Source organism: Arachis ipaensis, chromosome B05 (assembly GCF_000816755.2).
Source record: "Arachis ipaensis cultivar K30076 chromosome B05, Araip1.1, whole genome shotgun sequence".
Lineage (NCBI taxonomy): Eukaryota > Viridiplantae > Streptophyta > Magnoliopsida > Fabales > Fabaceae > Arachis > Arachis ipaensis.
This window is the reverse complement of record NC_029789.2, coordinates 63,518,844-63,535,093: the sequence shown is the minus strand read 5'-3', so window position 1 is coordinate 63,535,093 and position 16,250 is coordinate 63,518,844. Positions and strand designations below refer to the sequence as shown.

The 16,250-nt window shown below is 39.8% G+C and overlaps 2 protein-coding genes across 8 annotated transcripts; one reads left to right on the top strand and one right to left on the bottom strand.

Moving 5' to 3' along the window:
- Window positions 4,357–6,465, top strand: LOC107643659 (50S ribosomal protein L18). 3 transcript variants are annotated; one of them, XM_016347368.2, is made up of 5 exons: window positions 4,357–4,698; window positions 4,921–5,067; window positions 5,231–5,319; window positions 5,793–5,942; window positions 6,079–6,465. In XM_016347368.2, the coding sequence occupies exons 2-5, from the start codon at window positions 4,956–4,958 to the stop codon at window positions 6,232–6,234; spliced, it is 507 nt and encodes a 168-aa protein (XP_016202854.1). In that variant the 5' UTR covers window positions 4,357–4,698; window positions 4,921–4,955; the 3' UTR covers window positions 6,235–6,465. The 3 variants fall into 3 exon arrangements, with proteins under 3 accessions (XP_016202854.1, XP_020979587.1, XP_016202855.1); XM_021123928.1 differs by having other exon boundaries at window positions 5,793–5,977; window positions 6,079–6,382; XM_016347369.2 differs by having other exon boundaries at window positions 4,411–4,698; window positions 4,937–5,067.
- LOC107643658 (beta-1,3-galactosyltransferase GALT1) lies at window positions 9,301–14,926 on the bottom strand. 5 transcript variants are annotated; one of them, XM_016347364.2, is made up of 10 exons: window positions 14,642–14,915; window positions 14,380–14,487; window positions 13,549–13,764; window positions 12,670–13,471; window positions 11,642–11,877; window positions 11,274–11,555; window positions 10,917–11,045; window positions 10,668–10,847; window positions 10,133–10,240; window positions 9,301–10,023 (listed from the first exon to the last, which is right to left on the bottom strand). In XM_016347364.2, the coding sequence occupies exons 3-10, from the start codon at window positions 13,579–13,581 to the stop codon at window positions 9,811–9,813; spliced, it is 1,983 nt and encodes a 660-aa protein (XP_016202850.1). In that variant the 5' UTR covers window positions 13,582–13,764; window positions 14,380–14,487; window positions 14,642–14,915; the 3' UTR covers window positions 9,301–9,810. The 5 variants fall into 5 exon arrangements, with proteins under 5 accessions (XP_016202850.1, XP_016202849.1, XP_020979584.1 ...); XM_016347363.2 differs by lacking the exon at window positions 14,380–14,487; XM_021123925.1 differs by lacking the exons at window positions 13,549–13,764; window positions 14,380–14,487 and having other exon boundaries at window positions 14,642–14,916.

Genomic DNA, 16,250 nt, shown 5'->3' with positions numbered 1-16,250 from the left:
GCCTTAACCTCTCATGCAGTTGATTGACAAGCTCCAGCTCCCATTGGAACAGTGCCCTCCTCCATTGAAAATTCCAAATCCAATCAAGCCCATCCCAAAAACCACACTCCCCGATGACAAGTCCTTGCTGACTGGAAATAGAGTAGAGTCTCGGATGACTTCCTTTCAGAGTACCACCTTGAACCCAGTTATCTTCCCAAAATCGAGTCTGCATACCATTGCCTACTTCCATTGCCAGTCCACTTACCACTTTATCACGAATCCGCGGTTCTTTTATATTCAGCTGACATATGTCCTTCCAAGGGCCACCCTTTACTGGTAAAGGCTGAGTTGCTAACATGACATCCGGGTTCAACTTATTATACGAACACACAATCTTCTTCCACAGCGGGCAATCCTCCTTTGAAAACCTCCACCACCACTTAAACAGAAGCGTTGTGTTTCTCAGCACTGCATCACCAGCCCCCAATCCCCCAACCTTTTTTGGAGCCTGAACTATCTCCCACTTTACCATAGGTATACCATAGTTCCCGTTCTCCCTGCACCACATAAAGTTCCGTTGTAAAGTAATCAGCTTGTCTGCTACCGCCTTCGGCATCTTGTATAGATGAAAGAACCCCATTACCGCAGCAGTGAATTCCGGCCCAATGTCATCCCAGCATTTCTTTATGAAGTTCATGTTAAACCCATCACTCCCTGGGGCCTTGGAAGATTCGCAGTCCCACACGGCCTCCTTGATTTCCTCATCCGTCGGCATCACTTCTAAAGCTTTAGCCTCATCCCTATGGATACACTTTACTAACCCATCTCTGATTCCAATCCTCGGAACATATTCCTGTCGATATAAATCCTTGTAGAACCCTCTAATCGCACCTTTTATTCTCGCCTGATTCCGCACAAGTCTTCCATGTAACATCAGAGCATCAATCCTGTTATTCCGTCTTCTGGCCGAAGCAATGTTATGAAAGTATCTGGTATTCCTATCCATGTTTGCAGCATGCTTAGACCGAGATATCTGTTTCCAGTGCTTTTCCTTTCTAATATACCATTTTGAACAAAAGCTCACAAGCGCCTTCCTTCTAGCCTCCGTTGTACCATCATAAACTCCATCACTGACTGAATTGTCCAGCTTGGTGAGCTCCTCCTCAAACCTCATGAGTCTCTTATCCATGTCCCGAAAGTTATCCTTGTGCCATTGCCGCAGTTGTATTGCTAGAGCCCTCAGCTTGCACAGGAACTGCGTTTCTCCGAGGCTTCGCCACTCATCCTTCACCATTCTCAGAAATCCCTCATGCGTAAACCAGGCGTCTAAACTTCTGAATGGTCTAGGGGGCCCCGTTACTCTTGTTAGTTCCATGATCACTGGGCAGTGATCAGACAATCCCCTTGGGCCACCCTTAATCCTAATATCCGGAAACACCTCAGTCCATTCAACATTAACCATCACCCTATCAATCCGACTACAGGAACGACCCCTAAACCATGTATACTTCCTATCAGTAAGAGGCAAATCTATCAACTGCATGTCTCGCACCCATTCCTTAAATTCCTCCGATGACGCCATCAAGCTAGTAGCTCTTTTACGATCCTCTACTTGTAAAATTTCATTAAAGTCTCCGAGAAAACAGAAAGGAATCTGACACAACCCCGCCACATAGCTCAGTTCCTCCCACACCCCCCTCTTTGCCTCCCTCCCATGCGCCCCGTACACCAAACAGAAAGCACATCGGAAGTTGGTCTTTGTTAAAACGCCTTCAACACACAGCCACCTCTCACCTTTATACCTTTGATCTACTTGAAACACTCCTTCATCCCAAATTAATAGCAGACCCCCCGCCATTCCTGCAGATTCCACAAACTCCCAACCAGCAGTACTAGATCCCCAAAGCCTTGCGACCTCATATTTAGTAATCACTTCTTTTTTTGTTTCAAGCAATCCCAACATGTTCAAATTATATTTATTTTTCAAAGATTTCAGCATGCTTAATTTACCGTCCCCCCTCCACCCCCTAATATTCCAACAGCTCACAATCATTTAAATAAAGATTTGCTCACCTTATTTTTATTTTTTGGTCGACTCCTTCTCGCCTTTTCCTTTTGCTTCGCCAGTTTTCTCTTAGCTGCTATTTCTTCATTTTGTGCTTGCAAAATCGCCATAATATCTTCTTCCTCATCGCATAAAACCGCTCCTGATTCCACAGCCAATGCCCAGGTTGCTTGATTCTCCTGGCGCTGCTCTTCCTGTGTCCCCTCGCCTTCTAAATGGCTAACTGTGCCCAGCCTAGCCCCTGCTCCTGCCCCCCGGGCATTGCCACAGGCAGCCACCTCCGGGACGTCCCTCACTGCGTTTCCCTGTGCTCCCGAGGTACCATCCTTCCCCATTAGGCAGCTCAATCCCGCTTGGGATCCCTCATCGTGCAAGCCGGCCTCACTTATCCCATCCTGCGCCCCTTGCTCCTGCCGGTGGACTGCCGCCCTGATTCCCGTCCCCTCCTGCGCAACCCTTCCCCCATCAAGCTCAACTCCCACCCCATCGATCGGTCCTCCGCCCCCCACCATCTCCTCTAGTTCCGGGTTCTTATCCACCGACGGGTCCCCGAGTTTAAGCGGCAACCCTCTCGCCTCAGGATCCTTCTCCGTTGGTGAGCACCCCAGCCCTCGCAAACCTTCCATCGGCGCCGCTTCAAACAGCTCCCGTGGATCCCTCCGGATCCTCAGGCCGCCCGACCCGTCGTGGCCTCCAATGGAAAGAAAACCATACGCCGTTTTAGTTAGGAGGCCATCCTGGCCCAGCCCAACAACAGGCTCCCTCTCAATACTCATGTCCCTTACGGTCAGCCTCCCCCCTCCGTTCTTAGTTGGTGTTGGGCCAATTGAATGCAAGCCCATACTGTTACAATACTCCAACCGTGTCCCAGCTTGGTCCCAATCCGGATGGGCAGCCCACTTTGCATGAACTCCTCCCACCCCTCCCCATACTTGCGTGACTGTATTCTCCGACTCCCCCTCATAAACTATCTCAAATCCCTTCAGACCCGCTATTTCACCGTCCTTGGTACTAGCAGTATCCGGTACAACCGTATCCTTTTTGAATTTCAAAAAGGCAACGTCCACATCATTCAATAACACATCAGAGATTACTATTCTGTCCTCACCGTGCTCAGCCTCCGTAGGCCTACCAGTAACCAGTTCCGCCGCCGGGTCCCAACTACCCTCCCCCTTCTTCATGGCCGTGCCAGCGGTGCCAGAAACTTCATTCTTCGCATAGACACTTCTGCTTCTCCCCATGCTGACCGCACCGCCCTCCTGTGGTTCTACCTCCTTCACAAAGATCTCAAACACCGTCTTCCCAACAACAATTTGCATCCATTCTCGGATTACATCGAATACCCCCGTCTCAACTTGAATCCTCCCTGCTTCAAACGATGCTCCTTCCCCCGTCATTACATCACACTAGACCACGTTGCCCCACTGCCCTCCTATTCTCTTGAACGTTTCCGGCGCCCATGCATGTAAAGGAATTCCGTAGCACTCCAGCCACGCTCGTCGAGTAATACACCGTTCCGCTTCCTCCCAACGCGAGATCCTATGGAATACTTGCAACAAATTATCCATCTTGAATGTAAACACTCCCTCCGCATGCTGCACAGTATCAAATATTACCAGCACTTTGCACGGCCCGATCTCCCTAACATCCACAATGTTGGGCAGATTTTTAGACACCACCGTCTTCACTGATCTGAGGTCCACTGGGTGTAACGTGTGCCCCACTAAACTCCTCGCCAACCATTCCATATTTGCTTCGACTACCGGCACATCAATTCTTTTCACAGGTCCACTCCCCTCTGTGGCATTCTTATGGTCTCGCACTGGCTGTTCCTTCATAGCTTTGGCCGCATCCACCCCATTCCCCTGATAAGAATCCACTGCTTCACCGCCAATGGGACTTGTTATTTCCTTCGGCACTGTGCCACCCATCTGAAATTGTCTTCGATACTTAGCTTCCCCGACGGTAATTACCTTCCCCCGTAATCTCCACTGGTTCATTTCTGCAATCGCCTTGAGAGCGCCCCCTTTTGTCGTGTACCGAACAAAGGCAAATAAATAGATCACACCACTCTTTCGTTTCCGGCCAAGATATATGTCGTTAATTCTTCCCGTCCAACAAAATAAGTGATACAGCTCCCTCCTTGAGATATCAGCCGGTAGATTATCCACAAACACAGAGAATGAATCATTTTCCAAACGATGATATGCCTCCCGATTCCAAATTCTAGGATCCTTTGGTGTTAATTGTACTCCTCTCGTACTACCCCTGGAGTACTCACCTCTCACAGCCCCTCTGCCTCCCATTTCAGTTATTAGTTGCTTGTTAAGGTTTATAGATAGAACTATTTCTCTGTTCTCTCCATTTATAATGTATAATTTCAACGAAAAAGGGTGTTCTATAGCTCTTGCTCTTGCTCATTTTACGTTCTATTGATGATTTTGGAACTATCTTCATTGACAACAATGGTATAATAAGCTTCCATCTAGCAGTGCTTTGAAACATTTTCACTCAACTTGCTGATAAATCTTATAGGATTAGAATTATTGTTGGAGCTTCTTGAATGTACAACCCATAAGGAGATACGTGTGTTTCTCTGGCACAATTTCTTGTAACACCTTGTTTTGGATGTTACACTACCAAAGCCTACGGTACAATTTGTTCTCTTGCTACTTTAAAGATTGAATTGAAATAGCATTGTTTGTATTTAATTGCCATTTTGATGTTTGAATTCAAATATAGGGCTGTCTACTGTTATCGTGAATGGCAAACATACTAATAATAAAACTTTCTTATCTAACGAAACCTGCACACTTAGTGTTTGTTAAAATGCCTCTAAGAAATTCACCCTTGCTTATGTATCTGTAACACAGGTTTTGATTTTCACAGTGCCTAAGACTTGTACAACATGGATCAATTGAATGTGCCAGTGCTACAGTTCAAGAATTCTTCTGTCTTCGGAATCCATCCAACGACACAGTTTATTTGCTTCCAGACACAAAGTAGAAGTAATTCCTCACGTAAGTTCTTCTGAACCGAGTTTTTGTTTCCTTCTTAAATATGTTGTGTCTTATTTTAGTGTCTTGCTCAGTGGAATATAATCGTCTCTGGTATCTTAACATTTATACTATATTTCATGTAACTTTGGATATTAACTGATGTGAGCTTTGACTTTTCTTTCAGGGTTAACTAAGAAGCCATTAGTGGTTGAAGCTAGAGCAAATGCTAGAACAGAAAGTCCAAAACTTCGGAACAGAAGGATTCAGAAAAAGGTCTAACTTATATTCATGCTGAGAAAAAATAGCTTTCTTGATTGCACTTTCTGTTTGTGATATCTCCACCCTTTACTATACCTTATTATCTGTTTACTCCTTGTGCCTTTGGCATGATTTTAAGGTTTTCTGTAAACTCATTTATATTTTCATCGGATCTGCAGATTTGATATTTCCTTTACCTTATTCTACTTAGACTCTTGGCAAATCTTGTTATTCCTTTTTTCATTCCCCCACTTATAGTCGAAGATTTTTGGTAAATTTGCAGTATAAATTCCATTCCTTTTCCATTAGTACTATCATTTTGTCTATAGATTTAAATACTATATATGTTATGTTTTACTTGCATGGTTACAGGTAACAAAATGCTGCATCATTGTTTCTTCAGTCACATGGCACTTTAATGCTAACGGCTGACTGCTATCCCTTGCCTTCTTTACTACTAATACGATCCTATTTTTCTCCCTTCTCAGTTCAATGGAACTGCTAGAAATCCAAGGCTTTCAGTATTTTGCTCAGATAAGCAATTGTATGCAATGCTTGTAGATGACAAGAATAAGAAGTGTTTGTTCTATGCAAGTACACTGCAGAAATCGATTCGAAATCCCCCATGCAGCACTTCTGTAAGTAGTCCACCACTTCTTATCGACATGTGTTGGTAAGCTTCCACCTTTCTAAAATAATCTTGAGTTTTTGCTCACCTGCTTTTCTTTGGATGGTTTCTTTTCCCCCTTTTATTATGGTGTAACATACTTATAGGAAGCTGCTAAACGTGTTGGGGAGGCACTTGTCAAAGCCTGTACAGACCTCAACATAAATGAAATATCGTCCTATGATCGCAATGGACTTTACCGTGGACAAAGGTTGGAAGCCTTTGAGATTGCCATTTCCAGTTATGGATTCTTGCGGGGATAGGTCTGCCTCTGAAAGCTTGATCCCTTGTCAAATTTACAATCCACTGGAGTCAATGCTTTTCTATGTAGACATTATCACTTTTTCAGAGTAGTAGGTTGTAATCTCATCAGGTGATTAGTCATTAGTGAAAAGTAGAAGGAACTTAAAAGTCATTTTCATTTCTGATTCACATTGTTTTACATTATGTAATGCACGTCCACCGCCTGGACAAGATAGCTCAGTGTTAAACACTCAAACTAACCACCTCAAGATACACTCAGCTAGGACCTCAATCTTTGTTCATGTCGCTCATCAATGTTTCAAATCGAGGGCTTAAAGCAGAGACTAAGCTACCGACCACAAAAAACATAACAGACACACTAAGCACGAATGGCCACCAAACCGACGTTGCCAAAACTCACATTATGCACCTTATAAATTACAAGGGCAGACTGAAAGATCATCAAATCTTTGAAGGCAAACTGCACATTATAAATATCAAAGCTAACTGTCAATTTAGTACTTGAAAGATTGAAACACTGACAAAAAGTTTTTTAGAACATATATTTAATATCTAATTTTTTTAATCGTATTTTTAAATTTTTCAAAAATTTATTTATTATTAAAATTTTTGGGAATTATTTTTGTTAATGATGTAAATTTTCAAATACTATTTGGATGGTTTACTTTAAACAAAATCTTATGGTGTGCTTGTTTGGAAGTAAAAACAGAGTGCAAATTTTATAGATAAGCTACAACAACAACAACAAAGTCTTGTCCCACTAAGTGGGGTCAGCTACATGAATCAAATGACGCCATTGTGCTCTGTCATGTATTATGTCTACAGAGAGACCGTTTACATGTAGATCTCATTTGACTACCTCATGGATGGTTTTCTTATGTCTTCCTCTGCCTTTCGCCCCTTGTCCATCTTCCATCTCATCCACCCTCCTGACTGGATGTTCTATCGGTCTTCTTCTCACATGTCCAAATCACCTGAAATGTGATTCAACCATCTTTTCCACAATGAGTGCTACTCCAACTCTCTCCCTTATATCTTCGTTCCTTATTTTATCCAATCGCGTATGACCACTAATCCATCTCAACATCTTCATCTCTGCCACACTCAGCTTATGTTCGTGCTCCCCTTTAGCCGCCCAACACTCCGTACCATAAAGCATAACCGGTCTTATAGCGGTGCGATAGAATTTACCTTTAAATTTTAAAGGCACTTTTTTGTCGCATATAAAACCAGATGCACTCCGCCATTTTGACCAACCTGCTTGGATTCTATGATTTATATCCTGTTCAATCTCTCCATTATCCTGTATGCACCCAAGATACTTAAAACTTTTAACTTTTCGTAGGCTGTTTTCTCCAATCTTCACCTCTATATTAGGGTTTTCCCTTTTCAAACTGAACTTATATTCCATATATTCCGTCTTGCTACGGCTTATGCGCAGACCATACACTTCTAGAGTTTCTCTCCATAACTCCAACTTCTTATTTAGGTCTTCCATTGACTCTCCCATAAGGACGATATCATCGGCAAAAAGCATGCACCATGTCACAGGCTCTTGGATGTGCTCTGTGAGTACTTCCAAGACTAATGTGAAAATGTATGGACTTAAGGATGATCCCTAGTGTAATCCTATACCAATAGAAAATTCCTCTGTCACACCACCTTGAATCTTCACACTAGTTGTGGCCCCATCATACATGTCTTTAATTGCACGAATATATACGATCCTTACTCTCCTTTTTTAAAACCTTCCATAAAACCCCCCTTAGTACTCAATCGAACATACTTTATGGCATAATTATTTTCTTCCTTTCCCCTCCTTAAAACGAGAGGTTGGAAAAAAAATTGTTTGAATAGTTTTAGTAAATAATTCATAATGTTTTACAAAAAGAATCTAAATCAAAACAGTAATGTACAAATAGCCTAGAACAAGCCTCATGTCTACTTAGATTAAAATATTAAACATTATTGACAATATATTTTATCGACTAAATCTCCATAATGGTCCCAGATTCAGTCCGTGCACCGATTTAGCCCCTAAGATTTCAATTGCACTATTTATGTCCTCCAGATTGTGCTCCGGGCAACATAATGGTCTTTTGGTGAATTTCTGGCGTGACTCAGCGACAGCGTTGCTTATGTGGCACAGCCACTACCACGTTGGATTGTATTGTAAAATTTTCCAATGTAATCCCTATCTTCATTTTTAAACCCTAAAACTTCGTTGGCCTCCCCTCAATCTGGTTCTCTCCATTAACGTCTCCTTCTGCTTCAACGTCTTCATTGAATTGATGTTTTTTATTCTAAAAATCATTTCAAACATGAATCATTATCATAAAAACAGGAATGAGTAGTCAGAAAGAAGTATTAGCTCTAATCAAAACCACTGAGCTGGTTCATAGCAAAAGCATACATAGTTGTTATTCCTGTTTTTATGATAATGATTCATGTTTGAAAGGATTTTTAGAATAAAAAACATCAATTCAATAAAGACGTTGATGCAGAAGGAGACGTTGATGGAGAGAACCAAATTGAGGGGAGGCCAACGAAATTTTAGGATTTAAAAATGAAGACAGGAACTATATTGGGGAATTTTACAATACAATCCACGTCATCTGTACACTCTGACGTCCAACGTGGCAGTGGTTGTGCCACGTAAGCAATGCTATCGCTGAGTCACGCTGAAAATTCACCAAAGGACCATTATGTTGTCCGGAACGTAATCTGAAGGACATAAATAGTGCAATTAGAATCTCGGGATAAATCGGTACACGAGCTGAATCTGGAGAACCATTACGAGGATTTAGTTATATTTTATCATGTCATATGGTGTCATTAATAAGTATTACCGTATTCCAAAGAATGTTGTGAACCTGGTAACTAGTAGCGTTAGTTTATATAACATTAATTAATGTCACAGATATACTCAGATGCTATCAAAAGATGAGCATTCCTTTTTTATATTAAAATCTTTGCTGGGTTAGAGCAACGTGTTACTCGGACAAGATTATCCACTTACTTCATATGTAAGATTGCCTGACCAAAAAATAAAAATAAAAAAATAAAGATGTAAGATTGCTACATGGCACGACGACTTCCAGTAAGATTAAAAAATAGGAGTTTCTTTCTACAATGAGGTGTAACCGTTAAAAAAATTGATTCTAATGCGAAGAAACCTAATTTACCTATTTTTGATTTGGCGCTTCTATACAAACCTCTTCCTACAGGTAACAAACAAAGATCACATCTAAAATGAACAAATCTATGACTAAAAAGATAAACCCTAATATTGACCATTTTCAGTAATTTCGAGCTAGACTAACTACACTAATTAGTAATTATCATACAAACTCGTCGCCTATGCCATCCAAAGTGGGAAAAACAAAATGGATTCTCTCAATTAGAATCATCATTTAACCATATTAAGCGTAAATTTCGACCATTGACTTAGGTCAATTCTGGTGTGATCCCATGAGACAACTAAATCAATGGCGAAAATCTACACTTAACATCGTCAAGTGAATTTTCCAATTGAGATTATAAACTCCGGGGAAAAAATTCATTCGTGCAAGCAGTCATCTATCACCACAACATTTGGCACCTTTTCCTTCCTGAAGTTTCTGCCACAAACATAGCAGCTCCCTAGGACCTTGGTAATGAGCAACCACATAACCCTCCTTGCAACCTTCATTATAGACTCTGCCTTCATTCTCATACCGAACTTCTAGACCTTCCTTCTTCATGTCTGCAATCCATATTCCCATTGCAACGTCTTCTAGTTTAAACATCTGCCACACAATGATGAAATTTAGTGTTCACATATGTCACCAATACGTTTGAAATCAAACACAATTTTCATGTAGCTTTTAACAAGTTATAGATTTAATTATATACTACCTTTAAATGACCATCTCTGTATTTCTTGTACACTGTCCTTGCTATATCATTTGAGATAACGTAGCCAGGACCGTGTGCCCAAGAAGGATAAGTTGCTTCACTCCACTCCTTTAGCACAACAGCCAACAAGATAGATACTTAGATGAAAGTAAACAAAATAGACAACAAGTATTCTCATAATCAGGCCAGGAAAAAGGCAATGAATAGCATATATTTTTTTTTTAATTTCTAAGCAAATATTAAGTTTCTTCGAGTTTGAGAACTCAACCAAGTATTCCGATAATCACTTTCTGAACACCAAGCATATGATAAGTGACAAACATCTATCTATCAATGCTAAATGAAATATATACTTGCACATAGTCATAGACAATTACATCCAACAAAGATCTATGTATAAAGAAAGCCATGTCATTAAGGTACTGCATATTACATCAGTAATAATAACCATCGATACGAGATAGAATGTTATGATCAGAAACTGATAGCGAAAAACAACACAGACGTGATATGCAATTTTTCAGGGAGAACATACCTCTGGGCTGATGTACCATTTGCTATCAGTACTTCGGTGTGGTCTAGAATCTGAATTAATAAGTCCATATAGTAAACCATGAGCCACATTGATCCTTTTCAAAGATGCCAGCACTTCATCTACTCGAACAAATGCATCGTCGTCTGTCTTCATGACAAACTTTGCTGAAACAACCTCCGTCTGTTGAAGAGATCATGTCAATGAAGTTGGGGAGACTCTCCAACTTAAAAGAAAAATATTAGACGTTACCCCAAAAATGCAAATAGCTAAAGACTTCCAGGTTATAAGACTGTAGTAGTCAACAAATGGCATCAGCTGTATGTCTCCATAGGTTTGTGCTTCTTTCCATAGTTCTTCATTTACTATTTGGCTCTTGTGCTGTGCATCAAACCAAACAGGAGAAATTATGGAAAAAATTCACATGCTTGAATAGAAACAATAGCAAGAAGACATGCTTGAATAGAAACAACTTCCAAATGGCATATGCTTATTAAATAGGCAACTTTGAAGTTTGACGATCAATTCACAATAGATGAGAAACCTTAATTTTTATATACTGAAATGATTCTCCACAATTTTTGTGAGAAAATGACAACGAACACCCACCAAACCAACAAAGAAGCGCACGGCTGATTTGTTTGTTCGAACTGCATTGTATTGCATCCAGGTTCTTCTAACAGCCATCCGACGCTTGAAATTGTTCGCAGTAGAGAAGACACCAATGAAGAGATCTAATGGGGTCTGTGCTGATACAGGACTTGCTTTTAGTGATTCTAGATCGACAATATGCTCTGAATCCTCTGATGTGGGCAGACCACTGGCAAGAACAGAAATTAACTTGATGTCCCCTGAAATTCGTATCTCATTGACAACCCATGGCTCCAAAGTCTGGAATGTAACCAGATAAGTCAGTTAACATATTAATACTGGTATTCGGTAAGTTAGGATTCAGAAGGAAGAGTGAAAGAAAGTACTTCACGGAAAGCGAATGAAGTTATGTGCTTTCCATCAACTGTCATCTGAATTCCCTCTGATCCCACTCGAAGAGTTGCAACAAAAGGTAAACCTTGCTTAAAAGGAAAGTATTTACTCTGTTTTGAGTGTTCTTCTGTTGCTAAAGATTGCCTTGAAGTGTAGGAATGCATGCCAGCCATGTAATGTTGGCTTATGTTCTTCCCTACAATCTTATTGCACTCTTCCAAGTCATCAACTGCCAAATGAAATAGCAACAACAAACCATGGAAGTTAATAATAGAAATGCAAAATCTTGTGAAATTCAATAGGTCGTCAGGCCAAGTATATACTACAATAAGGATGGGCCATGTAGGGATGGGCTAGTGGGCAACATCATTATGAAAGGTGAAACATGTTTAATGATTAAAGGAACTATATTAGCAGCAGAGAAAAGGAAAATGATTGTGAAGACTGAAGAAACATCCAGGACAGGTTGCAGTGTCTAGGTGAAGAAAAGCAGGACAAGGTATTGCCAAAATGCAAGGGAAGCATGAAATTAATGTGGAGGGCAAGGAAGGATCTAGGCAAGAATGAGAAATGCTTGAGCATAATTAATGTATGTTCATGTGCAAAACACAGACCATTATGCTAGTCCCCGGTATCTATACATCAACACCAAATTCCCATCAAATTAAAAAAAAAAAAGTGGAAAACAAAAATGATAATTACAAATTATTTTCCATACATAATTCTTACATTAGCAAAAACCAAGCAGACAATAAAGAACTAATTAATAAGCAAAAGACTGGGAAAATAAAATAGATAGATCTTTTAACATACTATGATATCAATTTTTTTGAGAAAATGGTGTGTCACTTTAGACATGGATATCACTTTCTCCATCACTGGACAAACATTTGCTATTACTTATTAGCTATGGGGATCAAATATTAAGAAAATTGTCAGAATCTTGACAAGAACTTTACTTCAATTACAATGAAATGAATTCATATGGATGATGAAACAATGGTGAGAGCAGAATTTTCACCTTTCTTAACCTTTTCAGGAGTGGGTGATGGGCAACGCTCCTCTCCTCCCCAATCATGAGCTGCTGTCCAGGAGTTTTGGACAATTACAGGATCTTCAGTGATTTTGTCACCATGAAGCCTAACATTATAGTGCAAAATTATAGGGGGGTCAGGCTCCCCAGGAAGTGGTTCTCCAGTCAAGTCAATCCGAAAATTGCCAAGAAGACCATTTGGAATGCCAATTACAGTAATGGAAGAACCCTGTGTCAGTCCACAGGGTACTTGCAGTTCATAACTACCGTTACCGAGTTCAGGGGAACTCATATTGTTAAGAAAATGGGGACACTGTTTCTCTTTTGTTCTAGAACTATCATTTGCATAACCTTGTCTTTGCTCTTCAACTGAAGAAATAAGACTATTCCATACACCCGCAGCTTCCTTGATAGCTTCTACTGCATTAGGTAAACCCTGAGCATGATCAAGTAAGTGTTTCAAGTGGTTCCGTGTCTGCAGAGCTTGCTGCTCTTCTTTCGAAAAGTTGCTCCCCAAAAAGAGGCTAGATACTAAAATATCAGCAGAAATAACTTGAGATGTAACAGCTGGATTGCGAACAGCAGGAGGAGCCATAGGTTTTATCCATTCTAGAGGATTAGTACCATTAACATTAAGGGAGACAGGTATTGTTGGATAAGCTTCACTGATAGGATTTTTCATGACCCCATATCGCAGGATCATAAGCATAAACAGCATAAACAATGAAGCAATTAAGACTCCTCCATACAATTTCTTCATTTTGATGATGTTATGAATGAAGCAACAGCCCTGCACCAACACGGTATTAGTCATAAGGACAGCAAACCACTGTTGACTTAATCACTATCCTTTGCATAATTTCTTGCCTTAGTAGTGAAGCACAAATAGGCAGAAACCATAAATGATTGAAGATACTTGATGCGAACACAGCAAGATCTGCTTCTTTGTTTCAATCTACTACCTAACTGATATCAAGTACCAACCACCAGGCCTTGGATTGGAAGCATGTTTTGAAAGTTGATCATGACTTCGGTTGTTTATTGGCTAGCAACCCTTAAAGAAAAAGTTTTCATATTTTCTATCTGCAATTTACAAAAGAAAAATGTTCTTACTTCAAACCAAAAATGAAAATAACAAATAAGTATTCAGTAGTCAATGCCCTCCCCAGCCCACCACCATTTCATTTGATCAAATATAGCAATGTAATATTTTGTGTTTATAATAAGGTGGTCAATGATATTAAAAAGTCATAATTAGTAGGAATCAAAGTCGAAATCAGAATACTTAATATGTAACAAGGCTACATTTAATAGTTCATTACCAACAAAATCATATAAATAAAAATTCAATCGAAAATACCAAATGATGAAATGATGCGATATTTAGAGTTAAATAACCACTAAAATTAAGCGGTGAACCGTTCCCACAATCAATGAATACCGATTTTTAAATCCGATCTTACTCAATGCAACTTTTTCCTATTATGCTCGATAATTAACTTTACGGACACCAAAAGAACAAAAATAAAAATAATACAAAGAAATAGAAAAGGTGAAGAGCTCTAAATGCGTCTGTGCGGAAGCATGAACTATAACATAAATGTACAAAAAGGTTTAAAAAAACATAATATTCAAAAAACAAATTATAAATAACTAATAATTCGGACGAAAATATTGCAAAAAATAAAAAATCTTTACATGATCTCAGAACAAACTCAACAGTTTCAGAGGTAAGCAACAAAAGCATCACACAGATTGAACAGCGCAAGAAATCAACAAAGAATCTCGAAAACGAAAGGCTCAAAACTAAGGAGAAAAAGTGAAAAAGTAGGAATCGAGTGGAATTCCGGTGGAAAATAGGGCGACTAGAGTGAAGATAAAAAAATATTGCAATGTTGAGTATTAACAAGTAGCGACCGGCACTAGTCAAGTAGAACTAGAAGTGAGAAAATCGGTTTACCTGAACGAAATTTTCTCGGTAAAGTGGCAGAAAATGGAGAGAGAAAGAGAGAGAGAGAGCGCGCATTGAAGTTGCCGTGAAAAGAAAAAAGATGAAAGGGCGAAGAAGAAGGAAGTGTTTTTGTGTTTGTGAAGTTTGAAGCTTCAGTGTTTCATCTTCATAGTCTCTCCAAACTTACAGCACCACGCGCAAGAAGCCAGCAAAGATAGAGAAATACAGGAATTTAAAGAATAATATTAATAAGAAAGGTAAATAAATAATTTTTTGTTTAGTTCACAAAAAGAACATAGAAAGAAAAGTAGAAGACACCAAGACATTGGTTCATTCACCGACCGTGTTCTCCGGTGTTATTAGACTCTCAGACTTATTTTTTTATAATAACCTAATACATATATGACATGAATATGATTGTAAATATCGTACCTTTTATATCATTTTACTTCTATTGTTTTGTAGCATTCATGTGTACTTAACTGAGTCGGAAGTCCTAAAAAGAGAAGCTGAATTCAAGTCGGAGCATGTAGATTTAAGTTGTTTTAGTAATTTGTGCTACTTTTTTTGAATGATGAAGTTTGTTGTAGTCTCATAGCACCAGTTATTCTAGAAGAAGTTAAGTCAGCTATTTTCAGTATGTATTCTTTTAAGGCATTAGGTCCTGATGGGTTTTAGATTTTTTTTTCTTTAAAAAATACTGGGAGATTGTTGATTTTGATGTTTGGACTATAGTTCATCATGCGTTCTCTGGTTTGGATATGGATCCAAAGATGATGAAAACTCTTGTGGTTCTTATTCCGAAGGTAGAAAATTCGGTTTTCATAAAAGATTTCCGACCTATCAGTCTCTGTAATGTGGTTTACAAAGTTATAACGAAGGTCTTGGTCAATAGACTTCGTCCCCATCTCAAAGAGATTATTGGGCCCCTTCAAGGAGGGTTTATCCTAGGGAGAGAAACGTCAGACAACATTATTGTAGCACAAGAGGTTCTCCATTTCATGAATAAGACAAAGTAAAAAAAAGGCACCCTAGCCTTTAAGATTGATCTGGAGAAAGCGTACGATAGAGTGGACTGGGGGTTTCTGAAACAAACTCTTATGAGTTTTGGCTTTCCTCCTCCGACAGTCAATCTGATTATGCATTGTGTCACTGCTTCTTCATTGTCTATCCTCTGGAATTGGGATAGATTAAATAGCTTCACTTCGAGCAGGGGTCTTAGGCAAAGAGATCCTATATCACCGTATCTATTTGTGTTGTGTATGGAGAGATTGTCCTGTTCTATTAATCAACAAGTTGATAGGGCTTGTGGAAGCCGATTGCGATTTTTAGAGGGGGTCCAAGAATTTCTCATTTGATGTTTGCCGATGATTTGCTTCTTTTCTGTAAAGCCGAAAAATAGCAAGTTCAAACTGTGATGGTAGCTTTGGAGAATTTCCGCAGAGCCTCTGGGATGAAGGTTAAGCGCTATACTCCAGGAATGTTTCGGCGACAAAAAAAGAGATTTTCACTGGAGTGTCCTCCATCAAATTCGTCCAGAACTTGGGCAAGTATTTAGGGGTGAACCATAATCACTCTCGGGTGACACGCGCAACTTTCAACGATGTTCTGGACAAGA

Bases quoted from the DNA above. Each gene is read 5' to 3' on its own strand.
- LOC107643659 (XM_016347368.2), top strand. From the start codon at position 4,956: ATGGATCAATTGAATGTGCCAGTGCTACAGTTCAAGAATTCTTCTGTC. The intron at 5,068-5,230 runs GTAAGTTCTTCT...CTTTTCTTTCAG, and splicing joins AAGTAGAAGTAATTCCTCAC to GGTTAACTAAGAAGCCATTA. The intron at 5,943-6,078 runs GTAAGTAGTCCA...ACATACTTATAG, and splicing joins ATCCCCCATGCAGCACTTCT to GAAGCTGCTAAACGTGTTGG.
- LOC107643658 (XM_021123925.1), bottom strand. From the start codon at position 14,707: ATGCGCGCTCTCTCTCTCTCTTTCTCTCTCCATTTTCTGCCACTTTAC. The intron at 11,046-11,273 runs GTGGGTGTTCGT...TTTGATGCACAG, and splicing joins TGCGCTTCTTTGTTGGTTTG to CACAAGAGCCAAATAGTAAA. The intron at 10,848-10,916 runs GTAACGTCTAAT...TCTCTTCAACAG, and splicing joins TAGCTATTTGCATTTTTGGG to ACGGAGGTTGTTTCAGCAAA.